Below are 27266 nucleotides of genomic sequence, written 5' to 3'. Positions count from 1 at the left end.
AAATAAAAAATAGCTCTACTATTTAATAACAGAGACATGCAGATATTTTGGATTGCAGTGTATTACAACTATCCGTCTCCCCCACTTGAGCAGGGATGGAAAAATACACCCAAAAACGTGATGCTCACCTTGGATCATGATAGAGAAATCACAGAGAGGCTGCTGCAAGATTTTATGTCATCATTTGCACAAGTTTAAAATTACTTTTGAATAGGTTCATTTACAACTATCATAGCTTTGAACATGAAAAGTCAATCATTTTTTTCGTTATCATTTTACATAAATAGATTTTTTTAAATTCACCGGCTTTGAAAAGTTACATTTTCATTCATTTCCATTAACAACGTGTCGTTCAATTAATATGACTCAGCTCAGCTTTCACACTAATTCAGCAAGTGTGTGAGTTCAATGCATAAAAGAAAATTGGTATTTATATTTGGAGCCCTGAAGCAGTGGGAAGACAAGACTGGCGGTGTGTGTGTGTGTCTCTTTGCAGCGTGCACAGCAGCGGGAGGGCTGCAGGTCGGTGACAGCAGACAGAGGAGGCGCAGCGACGAAGCTCTGCACTTTTCAGCAGCGATCGCTGTTGGTCTCTGGCTGCCTCAGCTGCAGTACTTCCGACCTTTAACACACGCACAAGACCGTTAGTGAGGATGGAGCCTTTCTTCTTTCAGGGAAGCGCTGTACCAAGGTAGAGGAAGTCCCTGATCAGGAAGTTCGTTTTCTCAGATGGTAGTCAGCTGGGAACGAAGGAGGCGCCTCTTCTCTGAGGGATCCACTATTTGTAATAATAGTTTAATTATGCCCGAGCTCAGCTTTGGATCCTGCGTGTTGCTGCTGCTGCTGCTGCGTCTGAATCGGGGTTCTTCTGTGCCTGTATTTGGAGTTATCTGAGCAGGCGGGTAACATCGCGTCCAGGTCAAATGACCGTCCAACGCTCGTGAACGTGATAAGAATTAACTGTGACATGGAAAAAACGGGACTCGACGGGATCCTTTATTGTTTCCTTATCAACTCAGCCTGTATGATTTGTGCCAATGGTAAGTGAAGTGACATGAAGGAAACATCGGAGATAGATTGGCATTAAAAAGCTCCTTCAGCTAAGCGCCACTTGCCCTGCTAATGCTGACACTAAGCAGCTTATCCTTCTCTAATAACATGAATAGATAAATAAAATGCTTTCACTTAAATAAAGCCAGGGGAGATTTTTGGATACCTCAGTAGAAACGTGTCAGACTATGAAAGGGATGTGATTTAACTAGGGGCAGATGAAAGACCAATCTGCAGAGGAGGGCATTACTCATTTAAAAACTTGCAAAATTGCCGTCTCACCTTTTTCTCTCTTCTACCCTTACACACCAAAGCTACATTTACTGAAGTCCCTAAAGATGTGAGTGTGGGGGAAGGAGATGATGTTGAAATGCCCTGCGCCTTTAAAGCTGTCAGCTCAGCACCCATGTCTTTGGAGATCCAGTGGTGGTACCTGAAGAAAGATATGTCTGAAGATGAGCTGCAGATCACTGCTCCGGCTAACAGAGCCAAGGTACTTATAGCCCTCACGCATATGTGTGTGTCTCTGTCTCTACCCTGCATCATCTGCACTACAATTTATTTTAACATCCTTTAAGCATTAACACTGACTATATTTGGGAATACTGCTAAAGCATTTCTCCACATTTCAGTAGCCATAAGCAGCACTTGTTGAACCATTTTAAAATCCACACATCACTCAGACTTTGGGCACTTGGTGATTGTCAACATTATCTGATAGGTCTGGTGTTTCAAGCCACCATCATGAGCGCATATGGAAATTCATTTCCCCTTCAGCCCATTACAACATGTAGCAGGGGGGAAAGAAAGCAGAAGAAAACACACCCAAGGGACAAAGAGAGAGGAGAGAGGCTATCAGCGGTGTCTTTGAGACAAACAGCTCTGCTTGTGCCATTTCCTCTCTCTGAAACAAAATGAAGGAAAACTCGTGTTGTTGCCAAAATGTGCAGCTGACATTCAGTGAGATTTTCAAAACTGATAAAAGTATCTCTTTTTTTAGGATGTTTCAAGAGAAGCCACAAAAATAAGTGTAAGTACCCGCTTTACTGTCCCGTTGAAAGTGTTTTATTCCCTGGATTTGTTCTATGATATTCACACTTTAGAGAGAGCATGAAATTCTTTCTGGCACATGAAGATTGATCTGCGGCAGCACAAAAGTGAGGCTCAAAGATTCCTCTTGTGCACATTTAGTTTATGCTAAACTAGCAAATAATATGTTATATAGGAGTTAGTAACATGTGTCCTTATTAGAGATAATGAAGGCTTTATAAATCTTTTGTGTTGATGTGTTGAGCAACTAATGAAGAGTCACATTTTGGTGGTTAGTCATAAAACATGGAACTACAGGTCGATGAATAAAATGCATAATAAAAGCAGATGTTACTGAGGCATTGCCATTTTTTCCCATGATCTCTGTGCTTGACTTTCAGACTGTGCGTGTTCAGGGCAATGCCATCTCTCACAGCCTCAGCCTGTCCAAGGTGAAGAAAGAAGACGAGGGCGTGTATGAGTGCCGTGTTTCTGATCTGTGGGCTGATGAAAGTCAGGAATTTAATGTTCATGCTACACTGCATGTCACACTGGCTGACAGCATGGTGGCTGAAGAGGCTGTGTCACACATTCAGAACCGTGGATCACTGAGGAATACCATCACAGCTTTGGGAGGTGCCTCATCTTGGAGGGCCACCTCTGAGCCTCGCAAAAATTTTGCAGGAGGTCAAATGCCAGGGCTGGGGAAGCAGCGGGTGTCTCAAGAGTCTCAGCTTGGTCTCCTGTCTCCCTTCATATCCACCACCTCAGTGGCCAGGTCATCAGCTTCACCCCTGTCAGGAGACGCAGGCATCCTCAGGCAGCAGTATGGGGCTGGTGAGTGAATGCTGGAGGTGGGTGGAGATGAAACAGAGCTACAGTGACCCCCAGGTGTTCTACAATCTGAGATTAAATGGTGCAGTTTATCTCAGACTGAGGCTGCTGGTCTGTTTCGAGCTTCATCTGTCTTAATAAATTAAATAAAAGCAAATGTGCTGTTTACCTCGTAGCTATGTTTATCTACAGGTGCACTTCTATAGTTTACAATACTTTTTTACTTTTTGTTCTCATAACCCATTTATATGCAGTGTTGGGAAGGTTACTTTTAAAATGTATTCCATTACAGAATACAGAATACATGCCCCAAAATGTATTCTGTAACGTATTACATTACGTTACTCAATGACAGTAACGTATTCTGAATACTTTGGATTACTTAATATATTATCATGCTTTTTACAACAACGTGAATGTACTATTGCTGTGTGATTTATTACTGTTACTGAAGGTCCGCGACTCCGAACTGTAGTAAAGGGACCTCTGACTAATACGGCGGGGTCCCTGTCGGCTCGTAGCCGAAAAATAGCTTTACTTTGTTGTGTGGGTCAATTTTTCTTGCGAGAGACAGAGAGAGGCGTTGAAAGGCTGCTCCAACGGAACTTATTGTTTTCGGAGGAAAACACGAACACGGTGTACAGTCGAGTCTTAATAGCTTACTTACAGCTGGGCTCGTCAGGCTCTCTTCTTGGCTGCAGTGGTTATTATTATATTTACATGCTTCCAGCTCCCGTTTTTCCTCGATGACAACTCGTACTTTTCCACTCGCCTTTTTCTCCCTCCTCGCGCTCACAGACACATAACGTGTATGGCAGTCCATTCTCCCTGCAACACGGACTACACTGCCCATGATGCTACATTCTTGTTACGGCCCTAGCTGGGCCTCCTGATACTGCCCTTGTGTGGGCGTGGTGTTTTTCTCCGCCTCCTCCTCTTTTGCTCCACCCCCCGTCTCTCTCTTGCTCTTCTCTCTCCCCAGGACACAGCTGCTGCTCATTGGACTCATTTACCACCTGGGCCCAGTCAGCAATCACCTCTCGGAGGTCATATAAGCTGGGGATGAGCTGTGAACAGGGTGGGGTGTTCTCTGGTGTCTCTGCGTTGTGTGTGGTTAACCGGCCCAAAGTGTGGAGTTGTGGAAACAGCATAGCTGCTTTGCGTGAGTAGTGTGGGCTTGTGAGCCTTGCCTGCTCAAAGTGTGGAGTTGTGGAAACAGCATAGCTGCGTTGCGTGAGTAGTGTGGGCTTGTGGGCCTTGGCAGCAGTAAAGCCAGCTGCTGATAGTGACAGGGTGAGCTTGTGGGCCCCTGGAAGTACCTCCTCGTGGTGTGGAGTTTTTGTTTGGTTGTTGTGTTCTTTGTTGTTGCAACCCTTTTTCTCTTTTTCCAAGTGTTATTGGTAAAACGGCGTTGCCGGCTCTTTATGTTAAGATGATCTATAATAAAGACTATTTTATTTACTGAAAACACTGGTCTGTTTTCCTTTCATTCTGTTCTGGACTCATTTGTTACTGGTCCCCTCACTCACATGCCTAGACCCTTTCGGGGGGAACGTAACAATTCTTTAGAGCTATGCTTGTAGCATTCTGCCTGTTAGCTTAGCACAACAACAACGAAAAGGCGCTCTCTCACCCAGGAAACACACAGTCGCAGAGAGAGAGAGAGAGAGAGAGCGTGTCGCCCTGTAACCATGGCAACCGTAACGCTGCCGCCTGGAACAACAGAGCGTAGCTGTCAAACAAAACCAAACAGTCCTGACCCGCGACAATATGAAACAGGAAAGTACTGCAGTGTAATCCATTTATTTCAACAAAGTAACTGTATTCTGAATACCACCTTTTTAAACGGTAACTGTAACGGAATACAGTTACTCATATTTTGTATTTTAAATACATAACGGCGGTACATGTATTCCGTTACTCCCCAACACTGTTTATATGCCCATGGCAACACCTCTCATGCTTTTCAAATCTATTCTATTCAGACGAGCACATTTTTTGACGTCTCTACGCATGTCTAACACCTATTTTTAGTTAGAAGCTTGGCAGATGGTTAGCAAGGGATGGGAGGGGCGGAGAGTTGTAATCTGCCTCCCTGTAATTCATCTCCCTGCCCCAGTTTTGTTCGATGAAGCGTACTTGTGAATAATTAAAACTCATAGAAGTCTAGGCGCTCTGCTGATGTAGACTGCAGCTGGTCTGAATTATATGCAGATCTCATGTATTGATTTGAAGTGCCTTTGCGTCGATGTGAATGTACTATGTTGGTAAATGATCAGTCTTTAGACAAAACGGTTAGGGTTAGGGTGTGTGCTTGTTCCTTTTAGGAAACTGTCACTCGTCAATATACCGTCATTCAGTGACTTCTCACAACGGAAGGGAGCAACATCTGATATATGTGTGTTATATTATTAGAAAGTATTTGAACAAAAAGAGAAAACTAGATTTCGTCTGAAATACATGGATGATAGCTGGATCTGGAGAACTTACTCTTTGATTATTTGCGAGAAAATCAGTTAAAGTGACTGTTTAGTGGAATCTTTTACAAATTCACCTGATAAAGAAGAAAGTAGCAGAAGCAGATATATGTCAAAACTTTCACATATCTGTTCAGACCCTCCTGTCACTATAAAACACACTGCTCCCAACAAACTGTAATAACTTCAGACATCTGGAAGTTTGTCATCCTTCAGTGCCTGGGTAGCTTGCAGTATGCCCCCAAAAGGAAAAAGCAAACAACGATGATCTAAGAAGTTGTGAGGTCAAGTGTCCACTGTTCATTTATGTAAGCAGCATCTGTTAGCTGTCTTCTAGATTATTACTGAAAGGATCCATAAAAGCTCCCAGCCACAAGCTTCCATTGCTGCTGTGAAAGCTTCTGACTATTTTAGACATTTCAGCTGTGTTATGGAAAAATTTTGGTGAAAACACTTGGCCGCTTTTCCTGGCTCATATCCATTTCTGTGAACAACCAAACATTATAAGTGGATGGTAACAGAGGTATTTATTATACTTGTATGTATTTAAATGCATGCTGTTAACACTCCTGCATACATCTGGGTGACTCAGCTTTTTAGTCTTGTTCATTTCCGATCTGTATCTGTTGTCTGGAGTTGACATCACTCAGAGTTGTGATCTGTGTCAGAAAAGGTTCTCCAGAGCTTGTCAGTGAGAGACCAGAGCAAGCAATAGAGCGTGATTACACGAGGGAAGCATTTCTCCTGACCTCAGAATGTGGGGAAGCTTTTTCTTTTTGCAATTTTGGCCTCGAAGAGTGCAGAGGCAGGTGAATCAGTGTGAAGCTGGGACATGAGCTTTGAAGCTGAAACTGTGATTCACAATCAGAAGGAAATTATGATTCAGCGGCTTATTGGGAGGGATAGAGGGTTATTGATTGCTATGCATGCTTTTTCCTAATATTTTGTTCGGAGCAAACATTTCCATACAGGAGTTACACAATCACATTTGCTTCCTTCACTGTAAAGATTTGTTCTCTCACAACTTCATTTGCTTTCAAAAGCTGGATTTTTTCTGGTGTACTTCTGTTTTATTACTGCACGGTACTGACTTTTTGGACTTTTTAAAGCAAACTGGCCTTTCTTATAATCAGAACGAATCGAATAGACACATAAAAAATGTTCAAATACTGGGTAGTAAAAATATAATAATAAGATTCAAACAGTCCAGTGAATGTACTACTGCTGTGTGATTTATTACTATTACTGAAGAATACTCACCACACCAACACCAACTAGATGTTTAAATCTTAATATAAATGAGTAACAGTAGGTGGACATTAGGTAAGGCTGCACTTTTTGCAGCGATCTTGTATATAAAACAGGTCCGCGGCGCTGAACCATAGTAAAGGGACCTCTGGCTAATATGTCGGGTTCCGTGTTGGACTCGTAACCAAAAACTAGCTTTACTTTGTTGTCTGGGTCAACTTTGCTAGTGAGAGACAGACAGAGGTGTTGAAAGGCTGCTCCAACAGAACTTATTGTTTCAGAGGAAAACACGAACACAGTGTACAGTCGAGTCTTAATAGCTTACTAACAACTGGGCTACACTGCCCATAAGGTTACATTCTTTAGGGCTATGCCTGTAACACTCTGCCTATTGCTTTCATATTAAATCATTTTTTGAACAATAATTTTTCATTATGCGGGCCGCAAGTAGGGGTGACATAGGCCGCTAGATTCAGACACACACATTAGAGCCTCTTAATGCGTGTTTTGTTTGGGTTTCCAATGACGTGGAATTATCAAAAATAGAGAGGGCATAGCCTAACATATGAAACAGGAAAAGACCGCTGTGTAATCCACTTATTTCAACAAAGTAACTGTATTCCGAATACCACCTTTTTAAATGGAAACTGTAACGGAATACAGTTACTCATATTTTGTATTTTAGATTTTGGGCGATCGTGGCTCAAGAGTTGGGAGTTCGCCTTGTAATCAGAAGGTTGCCGGTTTGAGCCCCGACTTGAACAGTCTCGGTCTTTGTGTCCTTGGGCAAGACACTTCACCCGTTGCCTACTGGTGGTGGTCAGAGGGCCCGGTGGCGCCAGTGTCCGGCAGCCTCGCCTCTGTCAGTGCGCCCCAGGGTGGCTGTGGCTACAATGTAGCTGCCATCACCAGTGTGTGAATGTGTGTGTGGATGGGTGGATGACTGGATGTGTAAAGCGCTTTGGGGTCCTTAGGGACTAGTAAAGCGCTATATAAATACAGGCCATTTACCATTTTAAATACGCAACGCCGGTACATGTATTCCATTACTCCCCAACACTGTCAAGGTCACATCTAAAACCTGCAGGACACCAGCCCTTGAGGCCTGGAGTTGGACATCACTGATCTATTCCAAATCGAAGAGGATTCTGTAGTTTGCAGATGTTGCTGTAATTATGACTGAGCAAAATAATTTAGTTAAATATAAGCATACTTTTCATTTTCCAGACTCTGGAAGTTCAGGTTACGTTGTCCAGGACCTCTTAGTTTGCCCAAGTCTAACACTAGTATGGTGTTGGTGGTAAGGGGAATTTGGAGAAAGAGGACTATGTTACAATCATTAATGCTGTGGTTGATGACAGATGATTCAGTCATTGAAGAAGAAGATAAAAAGCATTGTAGGATGATGAAATAACAAAGGACCAAGGTGGAGAAGGAAACTAGAACTGAGGCAAAGCAAAGGAGCAATATGAGTTAGAGTGTGAACAACTATCTGATCATTGATGTACATCCAAGAAAATGGAGATGAAACAGTAGCTGTGGCAACTGGCCCTTGTTGAAAAATTGAAAAACTGAGAGGTGATTTACACGTTCTTGAGTAAGCTGAGAACAAAAGCTGTAAAGGAAGCTGTCGTGTTAGCTGATGAGTATGTTCGCGCATACTCATACATCCAAGTCTTACATCACCAAGTGCAATGCAAAGTGTTAGATCCATGATTTAAAATATGCTGCCACTGGAGTCTAGAGCAGTGGAAACATGTTCTCTGGAGTGATGCCGCACACTTTTCCACCTGGGAATGCCGCTTTGCTCCTCTCAACAGACCCTACAATTTCCATTCCAAGATGCTCAAAAGGAATGCCGATGACAGGGAGAGGTTGGAGTGCAGCGCTGATGGAAATTTTAACAGATGCTATCTGACACTGTGGGCAACTTTTACAAAATGGAGCCACATCTTTGCTCAGACCAGGCCAGTAAAAATGGCGTTTGATGCAAGCTGTGGTCTTGGGCAGCGCACTCAGAATCTCAGAGTGGGTATTGACTTGCTTAGCCTGTGCTCTGGTAACGGCTACATGGCATTGCTGGATCTGATCGGACTCCAACAAATCAAAAAGCACAGGAAGGTCACGCCCATAAGGCAAACTGCTCATAACACACATATAAAGCAAATGCATCTGATCCTGAACCTTAATGAACCCAACTAACAAAACCTCAAACAAACATAAGACAAACTGACCTGCTGAAATGACACATGAACTTAAATACTGGCTTAGGTACACCATATGACACACAAGGGGAAGACAAATGGCTGCCATATAATCTACTAACACAAAATGATTAAACAAACTCCAAACACCCCCCAGGCACTGAAGCATTTGGTTTAGTCCAATGAGGCTTTCAGCAGTACTTCAGATCAATTAGCCCTCTGCCACACCTTTTACCAATCAGGGAGGAGAAGCCAAACCCCCAGGTTACTCAAACAAAGAAAGATGAATTAATATAACATAAAACAGAATTTTGACCATTGTTTCGTGTGGCCTCTTTCACTGCCACGTGACATGTGTACACTCCCTATGAACATTGTATGGTGTGATGAAAAAAATAAATTTAACCAAGAAATTATATTGGCTAATAAGTAAAACATATTTAAAGCAGTGACTGTTCAGTAAACTAAAGCGAAGCAAACTATTGGTGAGGTGTGACCGTTGGGCTGTATGTGTGGTCCAACTTGTGGACGATGGGCATGTCGGGGAAGTGGACCCCAGAGTCAGTATCCTCCTCCTGATAGTCGCCCTCTACTGGCTCCTGCTGGAGGGCAGGTGCTGGGAGGGGTTGCAGGAAGATGGGCCTGGCCTCACGCAGATAGGGGAGTGGATGCCACCCGAGGGCCAAAAAACTTCACCATTGCCTGTGAGGCATCCACTATCCCCACTTTGCCCACTTAGGCATGGTGGAAAGAGGAGAGCTGGCAGGGTAGGGAAGCCAGGTGAGTGGAAGTGGCCAGCAGCTCAGGTGCAATGTCAGGGTCCCCAGAACCTGCCAGCATGTGATGGGACAGGTGATGCAGGTAGAGGGATGAAATGAACACCAAATTGGTTAGACAAGCCTGGGTAGACATGGCCCCGTGTAGCCTAGCCAGCAGGGAGTCCGTAACCTTAGTTACAGGGAGTCAATGAGCAGGGAGTTCCTGCTAGGTGTTCTAGCTCTTTCTTGGCCTTCCCAGAAAACAACACACAAATAAACACTGACTGCCCCGGCTTCAACAGATAAGCCATTAGTTTCTACATTACTGCTCGTGAACTTGCAAGACCGTGGGAACAGGGGGGCGCCCGCGACGTCAGAGAACTCACTGACCTCAGGCAGCCACTGCCAGGATCCGCTGTCTGTGTGAAATGTGTGACCATGGGCAATATGCCAGGGGAATGGCTGGCTCCAGGATCCCATGTGAGCACGAAGTGTGCAACCCGCAAGACCGCAAGACAAGGCACCAGCGACTAGAATCAGTGCAGCTTAGAGCTTTTTTTTCGGCTGCTGAGACAGGCTCCCCACCACAAAGGTAAATGGACACACACTGCTACTACACATTGAACTACACACCATACACACACTGTACATGCATGCACACTGCCAAGTGGAGATCAAACCTCAACATTGAAGTTTACCGAAAGCCCACACACACGGACCAGTACCTCCTTTTTGGCTCCCACCACCCTCTGGAACACAAACTTGGAGGAACCTGCAACACCAGGAAGAAAATGTTCCCTCTAAGCCAGAAGGGAAAACGAAGGAACACACACATGTGAAGTAAGCTCTTAAAATGTGGTTATCTCAATTGGGCTTTCATGAAAATAGCGAAGATGGGTAGGAAAGAAGGTTTCAATTAATTAGGGAGAAACAGAATGACAAATGGAACAACACTGTCATCCCTTATGTAGCAGGTTTATCAGAGGAACACAGCAGAGTCTTCTCCAAGGATCACATCTACATAATGCACGGCACAAAATATAAGAGCCACCTCGATGGGACAAGACTCCGCTGTACATGTCTGTCGAAAAGACAAAGGTCACTCTTTCAAGGATGCTGACGTTCACATCTTTTACAGAGAAGACAGATGGTTTGAAAGAGGAATGAAAGAGGCCATCTATGTTCACTGTGAATGATGATCCTTGAACAGAGGTGAATTTTCTGCCACCTATAATGCAGTTTTTCCCTTCCCAGGCACCTTAACCTCCTAGGACCTGGCGTCCACATATGTGCAGAGATGGGCAGTAACGCGTTACTTGATCAACAGTGCATCATATATCAGTGCGGGAGAGAGTATGAGCGTGCAGCATTTAAAGCGTGGAAGTACTGACCTTACTTTGAGTTTGATTCCATAAAAAGTGACAAAAACATTAGTGTCCGCTGTGCGTGGGAAGAAAACTTCTTTTTACAGCGAAAAAACCCTAAACTTCCAAGCAAACACCGAGTAGCTACGACGTAATGGGAAACTCACAGAGAAACTCGCGGCTTCTTCCACTGACCGCGCCACACCTGCACCAGGGTAAACCTCCGCCTGCCCCACTCCTGCTTTACAGGTGAAAATAGAGCAACAGGACCGCTGAGTCTGTGACTTTATTTATTTTCTGCTGTGTTTTACTTGCATCTATTTGAAAGAGTGAGTGTAAACACACACAAAAAAAATTATGTGCTGGAATGTGCAGGAAATAGGTTTAAATGTTAAACTAATTTCTTCCAGTCAGAGAATGTTGCAGATAATTAAATTTTTGCTTGATGCATAAAGTTAAAAGATTAAAACAAGTTTTAAAAAGAGACTTTTCCATTTGATTACATTTTGTACGATGGATTATGCAGAAAAAGTAGAATTGGGCTGAGAGATCTATCGCTTTATCACCTATTCAGGGTGTAAATCGTGTTTTTAAAAAGTAACGAAGTAACTAATTACTTTTTTGGGGGAGTAATCGGTAATTAGTTACTGATTACTTTTTTCAAGTAACTTGACCAACACTGATCACTACTTAGAAATGACTGTCTGTTAGCATGGTTATGTTTTTTAAATATCAGTGTCACGGCTGCCGAGGCGAGCCGTGTGGATTTAGAAGGAGGACCCAAGATGCAGGCAGTGGATGAGATACCGGTGGTTTTATTTACAGAGGTGTAGTGGCAAACAAACAGTGGGGCATAACAAACAACTAAAGACACCTAAACAGGGAGAACTAAAAATAACAGACCTGGGAGCATATGACAACGGATGATGAATAGCAGAGAGACGCAGACGAGGAACAGGACACCGTGGAACACAGGGTAACAGACTGACACGGAGGAACACAGACGAACCGGCAACAGGCAGGAGAACACACAGGGCTTAAATACACACACCAGTAATCAGGGGATGAGAGACAGGAGGGCAACACAGCTGGGAGGAATCTGGGCTGACGGGACAGGGGAAACGTAAACTGATCACACTCACATACGACGCGGACCTTCACAATAAAACAGGAAACTCAGACACATGGAACCAGACAAGACATTGAACTAAACAGACAGATTCACAAACAGATGGGGTGACACCATAGACAGAGACACAGACTCAAAGGCAGACCAAATATAACACACAGAACTCAAACAATAATAATCATCATCATAAACTAGAAAATGATAACTAAAAGCGCTGGGTCACCGACCCAGGACCATGACAATCAGTATATTGTGATTTATACTGATTTTTGTGTTAGAAAAGGGCTAACACCTCCCTCCATCAGGGTCATAGGGTACCTGGAGTACAGTGGCTACATTGGTACTCCTGAAGTAAGCTTACATAAGCCCTGATGAAGGCCATCAGAGTTGGCCTTCCTGAGGTGGAATTTTAAGGAACAGTCATGGGATGGAACTCTGGTAGTTCTTATGACATCACAGCTATTGCACAGTTACAGTGCAGGTTTAAATGTTACAACTGAAACATATTTATGACTTCAGCAACAAGCAGATACACACACAGCTGAACTAGGACATTTTCATAGAGCAGTTTCTTTGAAAAAAAGGTGAGTTTTGGGGGAACTGCTTTATAAGTGAAACTTACTTTTGATGCTGTAACTTTGATAGCTGATGGTAGATATTTACAGTGAGATTTTTGAGCATGCCCTCAGAATCAATCAGAATAATTTCTTCAACATTCGTTTTGAAATTGATGACAGCAACTCTGATGATGGAAATGACCACAATAACAGAGATACTGAAAATGACCACAATTATTGCAATTATAATAATGATGATCAAAATGCTGACAGCAGCAACGATGAAGAGGAACGCAATGAAGCTCATCAAGATGAAAGTGACCTTGCTGCTGCGGAGGTTGACTATGAAGTCAACCCGGATGAAGGAGAAGCAGCGGAGGATCTGCTTCCTGGAGGATTTAGGAGACAGTTTAGAGAGGAAGACAGTGATGATGAGAAAAGTAATGCAAGCAAACAGTTCCACTGGTGGGATGAATTTGCTGACAGCGACTCTGAAGAACAAGACTCCCTACTTGAAGGCAATAAAGAAAGCGATGAGGGTGATGAAGATGAGAGGTGAATCCAAAAGTGACATGCCAACCGTCACTCAGAGTGACTGAATGGAACCTCTTTAATAAAAATGCATCTTCTACTCAGTTGTCTTTTGATTAAATGCGAGCACTGCAACACTCTTGTTTTTAAAAAGATATAAAACTGCTTTTGTAAAACCAAATTACTCTTGCAGAATAGACGTACCAAGGTATGGTAGTATTCTGATTCTGATATTTAAACACAATCAATGTGCCATCCTACAAAAACAACTTTACAACTTTTTTTGATAAAATCAAGGACTCAGCGGGCCTGTTGCTCTATTTTCACCTGTATAGCAGGCGGATGTTTGCCCTGGTGCAGGTGTGCCGCAGCGGTCAGTGGAAGAATCCGTGAGTTTGTCTGTGAATTTCCCATTACGTCGTAGCGTCCTGGGTGCTTGCTAGTGATGTGCGATACCACTGATTTCCTTTCTCTCCCTCCCTCGCTCACAGACACATAACGGGTGCGATACCACTGATTTCCTTTCCGATCCGATACCAAGTAATATTCAGGGTGGTATCGACGATACTGATCCGATACCGATACTTTGTACAAAAACGGATTTTATTTATTGTATCTTAAATTATAGCGTCATAATGATTACAGGACATCAGATTACTTGTTCTTATCACGTAACAATGCAGAGTTCATCATATAGAAATAAAAAACCTGAAGTTGTGGCTATTTGAACACGTTGCCTGCCTGCAGCACTAAAGGACTCCGTGAGAGACTCTCACCCTAGCACCACCTGTCCCTGTCCTCTTCAGTCTCAACATACGCTCGTCATATTCTGTGATATGAGTTACTCTGAGATGTGTGACAAGGTTAGTGATGTTGCCACAACCATACATGCCAACCCTCCTGATTTTTCCGGGAGAATACCAAATTTCAGTGCCCCTCCTGAAATTCTCCCGGAGCCACCATTCTCCCGAATTTCTCCTGAATTTCCACCTGGACAACAAAAGTGAAAAACCATATCGCAGAATTCATAGCCAATTCCAGTCTCCAACAATGGCGGCAGCGACTTAGTTTTAATATCACTCTTATTTCTCTTTCTGGGTCGCAAAAAACTTTTAACATGTTGTCAGGTGAGAATGTAGCTGTGTGAACTTCAAATATCTGAGCCGACACATCGTCTTCAAACCCCCGCGGTCGTTAAACATGATATATAAGTCACTTTGATAACCTAAAAATGTTCTTGTTTGGCTTTTTCAGTGTTTTATTTGTTCGTGAGTAAATCGGTTTGGCTGAGATTAAAGTTATTAGATTAGATTAAATAAAATTTAACTTTATTAATCCCTCGGGAGGGTTCCTCCGGGGTTTTCACACAGCTGAATAAATGACAAACAGAAAACTGATTAAACAAAGTGTGAGACGGTCGAGAGTTTACGTCAGTGCCCGGTTATATTTTAGATAGCAAGGAGCAGACGGCAGAGTTTCAGTCCGCCGAGGGAGCTCGTGCCGTACTACCCGGCTTTCTTTAGACCACGAAGGCCGGTCCTCAGGTGGAAGCAGCCTCTGAATTTGGACACCTGCGCTGTTTCCGGGCTGGCCAATAATAACGGTGATTTAATGTATTTTATCCGATAAATAAACACTGTAAATTTATTTATCCCCCCCCCCCCAACAGCCCCTCTGAATGTCTCCCTAATTCTGAGGTGTCAAGGTTGGCATGTATGACCACAACACCTCACTTTTTTGCCACATGTATCGCAAACCACGTCTCAGCTGTTTGTGGAGGTAAAACAAGTCCACACATGACTCAACTACGCTCAGCCATTGTTGTGAGTGCGCACGCCAAGGGGCTGTGAGACATTTATACAGATGTATTTCACACAGTTCCTTATGAAAGGCGGAAGAGGAAGTAGTTCCTTTGAATGTAGACAATCCGAATGATATAGTTTCTTTCCACTGTGTTCCTGTTAATGATGAACTACAAATTTACCCTAAATTACTAAAATATTGATATTTTAATGTGAGAATCGATTCTAGAACATAAATGATTGGTATTGGAGGAATCGATATTTCAGGATCAATCCGCACATCACTAGTGCTTGCTCGGAAGTTAAGGGTTTTTTCGCTGTAAAAATAAGTTTTCTTTCCACGGACTTTAGGAGGACCAGGGCACCCTGACGAAAAGTGGGCTACTGGAACAAGAAGGCATCGGTGGGCAAGGGACGAAAACAGGGCGTTGTTGGAATGCTACTACGCAAGTAACCCCGGCGGAAGGGGCTACATGAATAGGATGAGGGACCTATGGATTCTTCGATACCCAACATCCACAATGACGGCGAAACAACTAGTAGCTCAGTGTTCCAACATTCGAAAGAAGGGACTGCTCTCACAGCTAGAGATTGACGAGGTACAACACAAATGCTACGGCAAGGAGGAGTCAGGACGCCAGGTCAGGGGGGAGATATCATCACCCCCACCCGAGATTGGGTACATAGCCCCAAGTGTGATAGGAGAAGGATCGTTGGGATGTGGCGTACAACACTAGAGGCCAACTCCAAGCCCATAGCACAAGTCACCATCAAGTGCGGGATCTACCAAGGAGATGCTCTGTCCCCACTGCTGTTCTGCATAGGCCTGAACCCCCTCAGTGAGATCATTAACAAGACTGGCTACGGATACCGACTACGGAACGGAGCAGTTGTCAGCCACCTCCTGTACATGGATGACATCAAGCTGTATGGGTGTTTTTTTTTTTTTTATATATATATATATATAAAACACCCAGCACGCCCATGCGGGCGGTTTTATCCTTCAAGCTCGGGTCCTCTACCAGAGGCCTGGGAGCTTGAGGGTCCTGCGCAGTATCTTAGCTGTTCCCAGGACTGCGCTCTTCTGGACAGAGATCTCCGATGTTGTTCCCGGGATCTGCTGTAGCCACTCGCCTAGCTTGGGAGTCACCGCACCTAGTGCTCCGATTACCACGGGGACCACCGTTACCTTCACCCTCCACATCCTCTCGAGCTCTTCTCTGAGCCCTTGGTATTTCTCCAGCTTCTCGTGTTCCTTCTTCCTGATATTGCTGTCATTCGGAACCGCTACATCGATCACTACGGCCGTCTTCTTCTGTTTGTCTACCACCACTATGTCCGGTTGGTTAGCCACCACCATTTTGTCCGTCTGTATCTGGAAGTCCCACAGGATCTTAGCTCGGTCATTCTCCACCACCCTTGGGGGCATCTCCCATTTTGACCTCGGGACTTCCAGGTTATACTCGGCACAGATGTTCCTGTACACTATGCCGGCCACTTGGTTATGGCGTTCCATGTATGCCTTGCCTGCTAGCATCTTGCACCCTGCTGTTATGTGCTGGATTGTCTCTGGGGCATCTTTACACAGCCTGCACCTGGGGTCTTGCCTGGTGTGATAGACCCCAGCCTCTATGGATCTTGTGCTCAGAGCTTGTTCTTGTGCTGCCATGATTAGTGCCTCTGTGCTGTCTTTCAGTCCAGCTTTGTCCAGCCACTGGTAGGATTATCCATAGGTCCCCTGAATAGGATGAGGGACCTATGGATATATATATATATATATATATATATATATATATATATATATATATATATATATATATATATATATATATATATATATATATATATATATATAAGTGGGCTACTGGAACAAGAAGGCATCGGTGGGCAAGAGACGAAAACAGGGCGTTGTTGGAATGCTACTACGCAAGTAACCCTGGCGGAAGGGGCTACATGAATAGGTTGAGGGACCTATGGATTCTTCGATACCCAACATGCACAATGACGGCGAAACAACTAGTAGCTCAGTGTTCTAACATTCGAAAGAAGGGACTGCTATCACAGCTAGAGATTGACGAGGTACAACATAAATGCTACGGCAAGGAGGAGTCAGGACGCCAGGTCAGGGGGGAGATATCATCACCCCAACCCGAGATTGGGTACATAGCCCCAAGTGCGATAGGAGAAGGATCGTTGAGTGCGAGAGGAACTGACCTGAGAAATAGGATCATGGCCAAGCTTGAAACCTGGATCCCCTGTAGCCGGTTACCAAGATTACGTGAAGTACCCTCAGAAGGTCTGCTAGATGATGTTAATGCAGCACTACGGACAATACCTACAACCACGATTACCGACACTAACAAGCTGATCTACAAGCAGTGATCAGTGAGGTGCTTGGCTACAAGTTGAACAGCCACAAGGGGCAGTACCCTCCATGGAGAAGGAGGCTAGAGGGCAAGATCAAAGTAGCACGGAGGGAGGTTAGCCAACTAACGGAGTTGCAGAAAGGTGCGGCAAAGAAGGTGCATAAGAAATACAGCAAACTGTCCATACCCGAGGCCTTGGAAACTGCCAAACAAAGACTCACAGCCTTGGCCAGCCGCTTGAGGAGGTACACCAGAGAGATAGAAGGCAGGAGAATAAACCAGCTGTTCTCCACAGAACCAGCAAAGGTGTACTCTCAGTGGCAAGGGAACAATAAGAGAACAACACCACCAAGGCTGGAGACGGAGCAATACTGGAAGAGCATATGGGAGAAGGATGCAACCCATAACGGCAATGCTCAGTGGCTAGTGGATCTGAGGGCAGACCATAGCGACCTCCCTGAACAGGGTCCAGTAACCATCACAGTGGCAGATATCCAAGAAAGGGTCTCCAGTATGAAGAGTTGGACAGCACCAGGGCCCAACATGGTCCACGCCTACTGGCTGAAGACGCTGACTGCACTCCACGAGCGTGCTGCCAGACGCTCGTGGCAGCACTAATGAACCAGCTGCTAGTTGACGAGAGACACCCGGAATGGCTAACCGAAGGCCGGACGGTCCTGATCCCCAAGGACCCCAAGAAGGGACCGGTCCCATCCAACTACCGACCAATAACCTGCCTCAGCACCACGTGGAAGCTCCTGTCAGGCATCATATCGGCTAAGATGAACAGGCACATGGGTCAATACATGAGTGGGGCACAGAAAGGGATTGGCAAGAATACCAGAGGCGCAAAACACCAGCTACTGGTAGACAGAACAGTCAGCCGAGACTGCAAGACCAGACTGACCAACCTGTGCACTGCCTGGATTGATTACAAGAAGGCCTATGACTCAATGCCCCACACCTGGATCCTGGAATGCTTAGAATTGTACAAGATCAACAGGACCCTAAGAGCCTTCATCAGGAACTCAATGGGGATGTGGCGTACAACACTAGAGGCCAACTCCAAGCCCATAGCACAAGTCACCATCAAGTGCGGGATCTACCAAGGAGATGCTCTGTCCCCACTGCTGTTCTGCATAGGCCTGAACCCCCTCAGTGAGATCATTAACAAGACTGGCTACGGATACCGACTACGGAACGGAGCAGTTGTCAGCCACCTCCTGTACATGGATGACATCAAGCTGTATGCCAAGAGTGAACGAGACATCGATTCACTGATCCACACTACCAGGCTATACAGCAATGACATTGGAATGTCGTTCGGACTGGAGAAGTGTAGTCGGATGGTAACAAAGAGAGGGAAGGTAGTCAGAACTGAGGGGATTGAACTACCAGAAGGCAACATTGCAGACATAGAGGACAGTTACAAGTACCTGGGGATCCCGCAGGCGAATGGGAACCATGAAGAGGCCGCTAGAATGGCTGCAACCACCAAGTACCTGCAGAGGGTCAGGCAAGTCCTGAGGAGTCAGCTGAATGGTAAGAACAAGATCCGGGCCATCAACACCTACGCCCTGCCCGTGATCAGGTACCCTGCTGGGGTAATAGGCTGGCCAAAGGAGGAGATAGAAGCCACTGACATAAAGACAAGAAAGATCCAAGAAAGAACAAGCTCTGAGCACAAGATCCATAGAGGCTGGGGTCTATCACACCAGGCAAGACCCCAGGTGCAGGCTGTGTAAAGATGCCCCAGAGACAATCCAGCACATAACAGCAGGGTGCAAGATGCTAGCAGGCAAGGCATACATGGAACGCCATAACCAAGTGGCCGGCATAGTGTACAGGAACATCTGTGCCGAGTATAACCTGGAAGTCCCGAGGTCAAAATGGGGGATGCCCCCAAGGGTGGTGGAGAATGACCAAGCTAAGATCCTGTGGGACTTCCAGATACAGACAGACAAAATGGTGGTGGCTAACCAACCGGACATAGTGGTGGTAGACAAACAGAAGAAGACGGCCGTAGTGATCGATGTAGCGGTTCCGAATGACAGCAACATCAGGAAGAAGGAACATGAGAAGCTGGAGAAATACCAAGGGCTCAGAGAAGAGCTCGAGAGGATGTGGAGGGTGAAGGTGACGGTGGTCCCCGTGGTAATCGGAGCACTAGGTGCGGTGACTCCCAAGCTAGGCGAGTGGCTACAGCAGATCCCGGGAATAACATCGGAGATCTCTGTCCAGAAGAGCGCAGTCCTGGGAACAGCTAAGATACTGCGCAGGACCCTCAAGCTCCCAGGCCTCTGGTAGAGGACCCGAGCTTGAAGGATAAACCGCCCGCAGGGGCGTGCTGGGTGTTAAAAGTTTATATATATATATATATATATATATATATATATATATATATATATATATATATATATATATATATATATATATATATTGTTTAGTATTAAGCTTTGCTTGTTCCATATTCAGTTTTTCAGCAAAACTTGTTTGAGTCCATAAGAAAAGATTCATTCTCATATCTGGAGGAATAAATATATTTCAATAAATATTAATGTTAGCCCGCGACTTTGTTCCAGTTTTGAATTTTGGCCAACTGTGTATTTGAGTTTGACACCCCTGCTCTATGCTGTCGCATGCTTGGGCAGAAGGTTAAGAGTCACAGATGCAAGCAAACTCACTAGATATTATCCAAGGTAAGGACAACGGTAGACAATACCTCCCACCCACTGCATTACGTGCTGGCCAGTAAAAGGAGCAGGTTCAGTAAGAGACTGAGATCAACCAAATGCACCACTGAGTAATACAGGAAATCATTCTTGCCTGTGGCTTTCTCTCTGTGTATCTCTCTCTGATTCTGACATATGATCAATTGTGGGTCAACGACCTCCTTAAGGGACAAGGGATGAAATATCCCACTAGGGATTAAATATCTAGGACTCACCACCATTTGGTATTAGAACTGCAGAAGCTCAGATGAGAGGTGAAATGTCTTCAAGAAATTTAAAGAAGCCAAGTTTACTTTTTTCACAAGCTCCTTAAATCTGTCTTTTTCACTTATTTTTCTGTCTTTCAGATGATTTGTTGAAAATATTTGACAACAGATTAAGGTTAAAAAGAAAATAAAAACTGAAAGATTATCTTTGCTAGTGACAGCCAAAGAGATGCCAGAGGAGGGGGCCACTCAAAAACATGGGCATCTGTCATTTGACTGCAATGTCATCTGACTTAGAGGCAGGAGGGTAATGGAAGGGGAAAGATAATTTGTCAGATGTTTCAAATTGCCTGTCATGTTTTCATCTTCTCCCTTTCATTACGGTACATTCTGGGGCGATCGTGGCTCAAGAGTTGGGAGTTCGCCTTGTAATCGGAAGGTTGCCGGTTCGAGCCCCGGCTTGGACAGTCTCAGTCGTTGTGTCCTTGGGCAAGATGCTTCACCCGTTGCCTACTGGTGGTGGTCAGAGGGCCCGGTGGCGCCAGTGTCCGGCAGCCTCTCCTCAGTCAGTGCGCCCCAGGGTGGCTGTGGCTACAATGTAGCTGCCATCACCAGTATATGGGTGGATGACTGGATATGTAAAGCGCTTTAAGGTCCTTAGGGACTAATAAAAGCGCTATATAAATACAGGCCATTTTACATCATATTAATGTGTTCACTGAACCCTTGCAGCTGTTGGAGTGTGTAAATTATTATATGTGGTGATCATATTTATATTACAGTATATAAAGATTTTCTCTCTTATAAGTCATTGTCATTACCAAATGGACAACACAGGGTTTGATCTCTGATTATGAGATAACGACAAAGAACAGTGAGAGACAAAGATAATATATACACAAGAGGGAATCAGGGCAGAGTGGACACACCTGGGGAAAACGGCTGGATGGCCTGATAAGACGGGTGAAGCAAAACTGAGCAGAATTCACACGAGACAAGGACTGTCAAAATAAAACAGGGAACATAAACACAGAGACAGAGACCTTGACTGAAAAAATACAACTAGACACAAGGAAAGGGTAAACAAACAGGGATAAGACCCACAAACAGAGTGACACAGACTTGACACTTGTAAACAGACATGACTGACTACAGGGGCTACATGCTTTTCTCAATGGTGTTTTATTTTTACATTTTTATTGTTTCAAAGTGTAGACCTTCAGACCACAGTAAAACTTTAGAAGCGAGAGACAAAATGCAGGATCATGCAGTCATTTTCCCTCCAGAACACCTTTCCAGGGGTAGAACTTCAGGAGAATAACGCTAGTCCCAATATCTGAGAATGGTTTTTCTGTCTTATGCCAGATTGTGGATATCTCCCTTAGAGATGTCATGAATAGCATTGTTACCTTTATTGATTAAAATCGATTCTGGCTTGGATAACGTGAAATCGATTCATTAAAATCCTGAATCGATTTTTTAATATAAATGTATTTTGCCCAAAATGCCAGAATCTCAGGTTAAACCTCAAAATTTCAACAGCCACCAAACCGCTAAGACAGTAATCAGAGCAGGAACACGGATTCTGCACAGAGACGTAAACACACAGCGCCCGAGCCGCCGACGGATCAGAATCAGTGAGATGTGACTTTCTCACGGTCGGGGCTGAAAGCCGACAGCTCGCTGATTCTGATGTTTCGGCGGGTCGGCGCTTTGTGTTCACGCCCTTTTTGCGCCGATTCTAAAGCTGTTAGTTTGATCTCTCTCCAAACAACATTGACTGAACCAGCAGCAAAAGAAGATCCAAACTGGGCTTCACATAAACATCGTTATGGATTCAGTCTGACTTTTATTGTTTTGCTTCCACCAGGATAAAACCACACTTCATGCACAGCTCTCTCTCTCTCTCTCTCTCTCTCTCTTTCTCTCTCTCTCTTTCTCTCTCTCTCTCTCTCTCTCTCTCTCTCCCTCTCTCTCTTTCTCTCTCTCTCTCTCTCTCTTTCTCTCTCTCTCTCTTTCTCTTTCTCTTTTTCAACTCTCAGTAATGCCATAGTGATCGTTTGATATATGGACCTGCAGCGGAGTTTAGGCCCAGACACGGCTAGTGACGTCAGAGTGAACAACCGGATACTGAACAAATTTAAACTTTAAAATTATGCAAAATGCAAAACGCTTAGTGTGTCTCTAATAAAACCACTGTAATGTCAGAGGTAACGTTTATATGTTGATTAATGGTTTTCTTTTGTTTTTGATCTACTGCAGAATATTTTTATAAAATCCAGGCCAGGATAATCACCTTCATGTATTTCTGTGTTTTATCCTCAGCTACTTTGACACAAAGGCCTCGCTGTGATGCTCACACCTTTGATAAAGTCTGGAAAGTGTCAGCTTCCTTTTTATAGATACAAAAATATGTAAATGTACTGATCTGAATTATAATATTTCTGACTGTCAAAATTTCCCAGATTCAAATCAAATCAAATTGAATCGAATCAAATCAAATCGAATTAAATCGAATCGTGGATCGAATTGATTTGGGACCTTGTGAATCGGAATTGAATCGATTCTAGAAATCAGTGACGATACCCAGCCCTACTCTCTAGGCTTTTCTGTGTAGAGTTTGCATGTTTGCTCAGTGCTGTTTTTCTTCCACCTACTCTGATATCATCACACAGTCCTAAAACATGCATGTTATTTAACAGGTAACCTAAAATTGGCCACAGTGGTGTTTTGAACTTGTTTCAAGACCTCCCAGAGTATTTTTGTATACACACACATATAAACACATATCGAAAGTGCAGAAAGTTTGATTGTTTTTACACCATTGTTGATTATTGGAATATTTTGTGACTGGTGACAATAGTGTAAAACTTATAAAGAGCTGTGTGTAAAGGGCAAAAATGGTTTGTACTATAAAGCACTGTAAGTGATGAATGCCATATAAATGCCAGAGAATCCTAACATTCATTTTCTTTATGAACCCAGGGTTGCTGAGAATGGCAACATTCAATTTTTAGATTAACTGATCGACTGTTTGATAATTTGTTTGTTAAATAAATAGAATCTTTTATTTGTTTATGTGTTCATTTCTATCTGTGTTATTACATTATATGTGGAATAAAAAAAGAGGAAGTGTGTGTGTGTGTGTGTTGCGGTAGTGGTGGTGGGGGATAGCACTAGGACCACAAAATTTAAAAGGGCCACAGGCACCCAAGAACCACCCAGCACTCCCAGTAAGGGAGAGGTCCAAGACACCCCGAGCTACCGAGTCAGTCACGCACCCCGAGTGGTGACCCCGTCTCACCCGGGCTCAGCAAGCCCCAGACTCAGGCTGAGCAATGCACGCACACACGCACACACACAAACCATTCACTAACTCACTCACTTTCATCCACCCACTAACGACACACAGAGAGATAAAGACACATATACATGCACTGACCCCCCCTCCCCTGTGGTGTTGGCAAGCAGATGCTGCAAGCTATTCAGATGATCCAGTGATTTCTGTTACTATAGTTAACTGAACCTTCATAGGCCGTCAGCTGCCGAGGTTAATTAACACACTGAGATGAACAACTGTATATTACGATTCCTTTTGACTTTGTATGTTATGAGCTTCGTACGAATCACTGTAGAGGCCAATGGACAAGCAGAAATCTTTGCATTATACAACGCTGTTGTAAATATTGCCACATCTTTCTGTGTCTTCCAGACTGCAGTGTGATGAGCACCATGGACCGGCTACTGTGCATCACTCTCGTGTTCATGCATAAGCTCCTCCCATTATTGCTGGCCCACTGAAGAGACATCAGGCAAACCTGTGAACCTGCAGCATTCTTACTTTCTATGTCAAACAGAAACCAAGCAGCACTCAATGGTTACCAGAAAGATCAGTGTATATCTATGGTGTTGCATCACATCTTTGCTAGGAGTAAAAGCAAAGCAACATAAAACGCAGGAGCTTGACACACAAATAAAAGAGATGGACCCCCTCTGTCATGACATGATGGAGATAAAGTCTTGATGGCTGACAGCGGACAGGAGAAAAGAGCATATAAAAATAAAACCAGCATCACTAATGATCCACAGAATCGTTCAGCCTGTGTACTCTGTGCTCAAACACTCATCACTGCCAATTTGACCACGCACAGAGGCTAGAGTGTATTTGTCTAACATGTCATGCCCTCCTTCTTGCACACACACACATGCCACCACCACCACCACCATCATTATCATCTCATAGCTGTGTTGAATAATGTAAACGAAAATTAAAATGCTGATATATTTTTAGAGAGATAAGGCTCACTTTACCACTGACACTAATTACCTCTATTGATGTTTATTTTTTGACACTTTTCATATGTATTACATGACATGATTTACTTGTGACAGCAGCTGAAAACAGTTTATTGTTTTCCTAATAAAAGGTAGACCGCAAACCTCTGCATGTTAATGCTTGTCTTTCTACAGGACCAGGATACAGACAAAGGTAGTCAGTAATCCTTGCTACTCACAGCTTCATGCTAGGAAAACTGCTTTACTTCAATGAAAACTGAAATGTGATATCAGCATTCCTGATCTCAACAGCTCTATTGGACAATTTCTTTAGAAAATATTTCTTAATGATAAATAACCAGATTTAAATAACCAAGTGCAAAAGGACTTCACAAATCCAAGAAGGCATGAAGCCCAGAGAAAACAGGCAACACACACACACACACACACACACACACACACACACACACACACACACACACACACACACACACACACACACCAATGAAGGGAAGCCAGTATAGGAAAAAAATATGCTCTCTCTTTCTAGTCCCTGTCAAAAGTGAGCTTTTAGGACATCTTGATAATAATGAATTACAGTAGCTCAGCCTAAAAGTAATGCATGCATGAAATAGTTTCTCAGCGTCACCCTGAGACAGGATATTTCTAATTTTAGAGATATCGCAGAAATGGAAGAAAACAGTCCTACATATTTGTTTAATATGTGCATTGAAGGACATGTCCTGGTTAAAAATGTATCAAGGTTCCTGGAGGCCAAGGTAATGCCATCCAGAGTAAGAATCTGGTTAGATAGCACATGTGATATCGGAATTTAGTAGCCGAGGTCATCCAGGTCTTTGTGTCTTTAAGACATTCCTGCAGTTTAACTAATTGGTGTGTGTTATCTGGTTTCATGAACAGATAAAGGTAGATATCATGCGCATACCAATGAAAATGTCGCAGTGTTTTATAGTAATACTTCCAAAGGGAAATATATATTATATAAAAATATTGATCCTACCAAAAAAACCCTCTTTAACTCTGTAACTAACATATGCATGTGTGTGAGGAACATTCAACATCTACATGCACGAATTTGACCCTATCACAGCTACCGTAGGGCAAGAGGGTACACTGATTGGCAGTCTGTCACAGGTCCAAAAGAGACAAAAGAGACAAATAAGTCATGCCAGTGGGATGGAAAAATTGGCATCTGGGAATAACTCCCAATAGAGCATCAGAATATTTTTTTGAGAATATGTTCTAAAAATATCAATGTGCCACAGTGTACATAAATTGGGATTATATTCACAGTTTGATCTATGAACAAGGTTGAGTTTACATCATCAACCTGCTATTTAAAAATACTCAAAATACCAAAAGTACTAAAGTAGAGTGATCATTATCGTATGCTGTCAGTAAATTCAAACCACTTTATATAAAAGTGATTTGGTATGCTTTGAGTGATTTAACAAATTTCTGAACAGCAAAAACCCTTGTGGATATCCTAACTAGGGTATTGGGAAATATAGACTTTATGACAGGTCACAGCAATATGCATAAATAAGACCTCAGCAGGCAGCTGCCCAGAGCTTTGCACTAAAGCTCAATTTGCAATGCAGCTCTCAGAACTAATCTCATCTCATGGATGTTGATGCAGGCAAAGAGAATGTGACTAACCTGAATCTTACATAAGCCATGGCATGTCCTGCAAAAACAGGAACACCATGAGGACACATACTCACCTCATTTCACTTGACAATAAAATAAACCACGAGTTAGCAGAGCTTCAGGGCACACAGAAGTACTGCATGAATGACTAAAATAGCCAAAGCTATGTTCAAGATGATTCATTTTCACCTCTTTTACTTCATCAATTTTCACACCTGTACCACACATTATGAATTATTATATACTTGCCTTTACACAGGCACATTTGTCCTACTAAAGTGGATGGCAAATAGGGAAGGATTAATGCTTCTGAAAATCAAGGACACTCTTACCATCACCCCCCCAGTTTTAAGATAATAAGAAAACTGCTGTATTTAATAAGACAAAGCATTTTATTGACCATCAAAATTAATGTGATCATATATTGTATTATTAATTGACACTAATAAACTACTCACATGCTGTGTTATTAGGTGGATTGCTAATGCCAGTCACAGGAACATATACTGAGCTGATAAGAGTTTATTAACCCCTGACAGAAGAGCTATGACGGTATGACAGACATTCAGAAAATCTTAAGATAATGGCTCCATGTATAGATGTTATTACTGTGAGACAATTGCCCATTCCTTAGCCTGCCTTTTAAAAAAGTACAAAATTGTATATGTACAGACAGGAGAGATACATGCATGGGAAAAGCTGAGATGAGAAGGATACAGAAATAAATCAAGCACCATATGGCAGATGCCCTAGTGAACATCTGGCAGTGAAGTCTGTGGCAAGCTGAAGCTGACATTTCAGACAGGCGCTGTGGTCTTTGCACAGATCCGATTTGATTCCAGGTTAAAGAAGGTCAGAAGGGATAACACAGCGGAAGGCAGGGTATGGCTGGGGCAAAGGATGAGCACACACATGCACACAGACACACATGTCAGGTGTTGCTATCCTAGTGGGGAGATCTGATTGGGATAATGCTTTCCCTAGCCACTAACCCTAACCATCAAAAATGAATGCCTAACCCTAACCCTTACCC

The 27266-nt window shown here is 43.6% G+C and overlaps 1 protein-coding gene across 1 annotated transcript; it reads left to right on the top strand.

Annotated features, from left to right (window-relative positions):
* The first annotated feature begins 946 nt into the window (after positions 1-946).
* On the top strand, positions 947-24088 carry vstm2b (V-set and transmembrane domain containing 2B). The gene is made up of 5 exons (XM_085359008.1): positions 947-1040; positions 1365-1543; positions 2051-2080; positions 2481-2916; positions 24000-24088. Exons 1-5 carry the CDS (start codon positions 968-970, stop codon positions 24086-24088), a joined length of 807 nt encoding a protein of 268 aa, XP_085215134.1. The 5' UTR covers positions 947-967.
* Positions 24089-27266: the final 3178 nt, after the last annotated feature.

Source organism: Diplotaxodon limnothrissa, linkage group LG1 (assembly GCF_057381915.1).
Source record: "Diplotaxodon limnothrissa isolate DT_005_m linkage group LG1, D_limnothrissa_male_GT1.1, whole genome shotgun sequence".
Lineage (NCBI taxonomy): Eukaryota > Metazoa > Chordata > Actinopteri > Cichliformes > Cichlidae > Diplotaxodon > Diplotaxodon limnothrissa.
The sequence above is the reverse complement of the archived record's forward strand: the minus strand, read 5'-3'. Positions and strand labels throughout refer to the sequence as shown.

Excerpts from the sequence above, each read along its gene's own strand:
- vstm2b (XM_085359008.1), top strand. The coding sequence starts at position 968 with ATGGAAAAAACGGGACTCGACGGGATCCTTTATTGTTTCCTTATCAAC. Across the intron at positions 1,544-2,050 it reads CTCCGGCTAACAGAGCCAAG|GATGTTTCAAGAGAAGCCAC; the intron begins GTACTTATAGCC and ends CTCTTTTTTTAG. Across the intron at positions 2,917-23,999 it reads CAGGCAGCAGTATGGGGCTG|ACTGCAGTGTGATGAGCACC; the intron begins GTGAGTGAATGC and ends TGTGTCTTCCAG.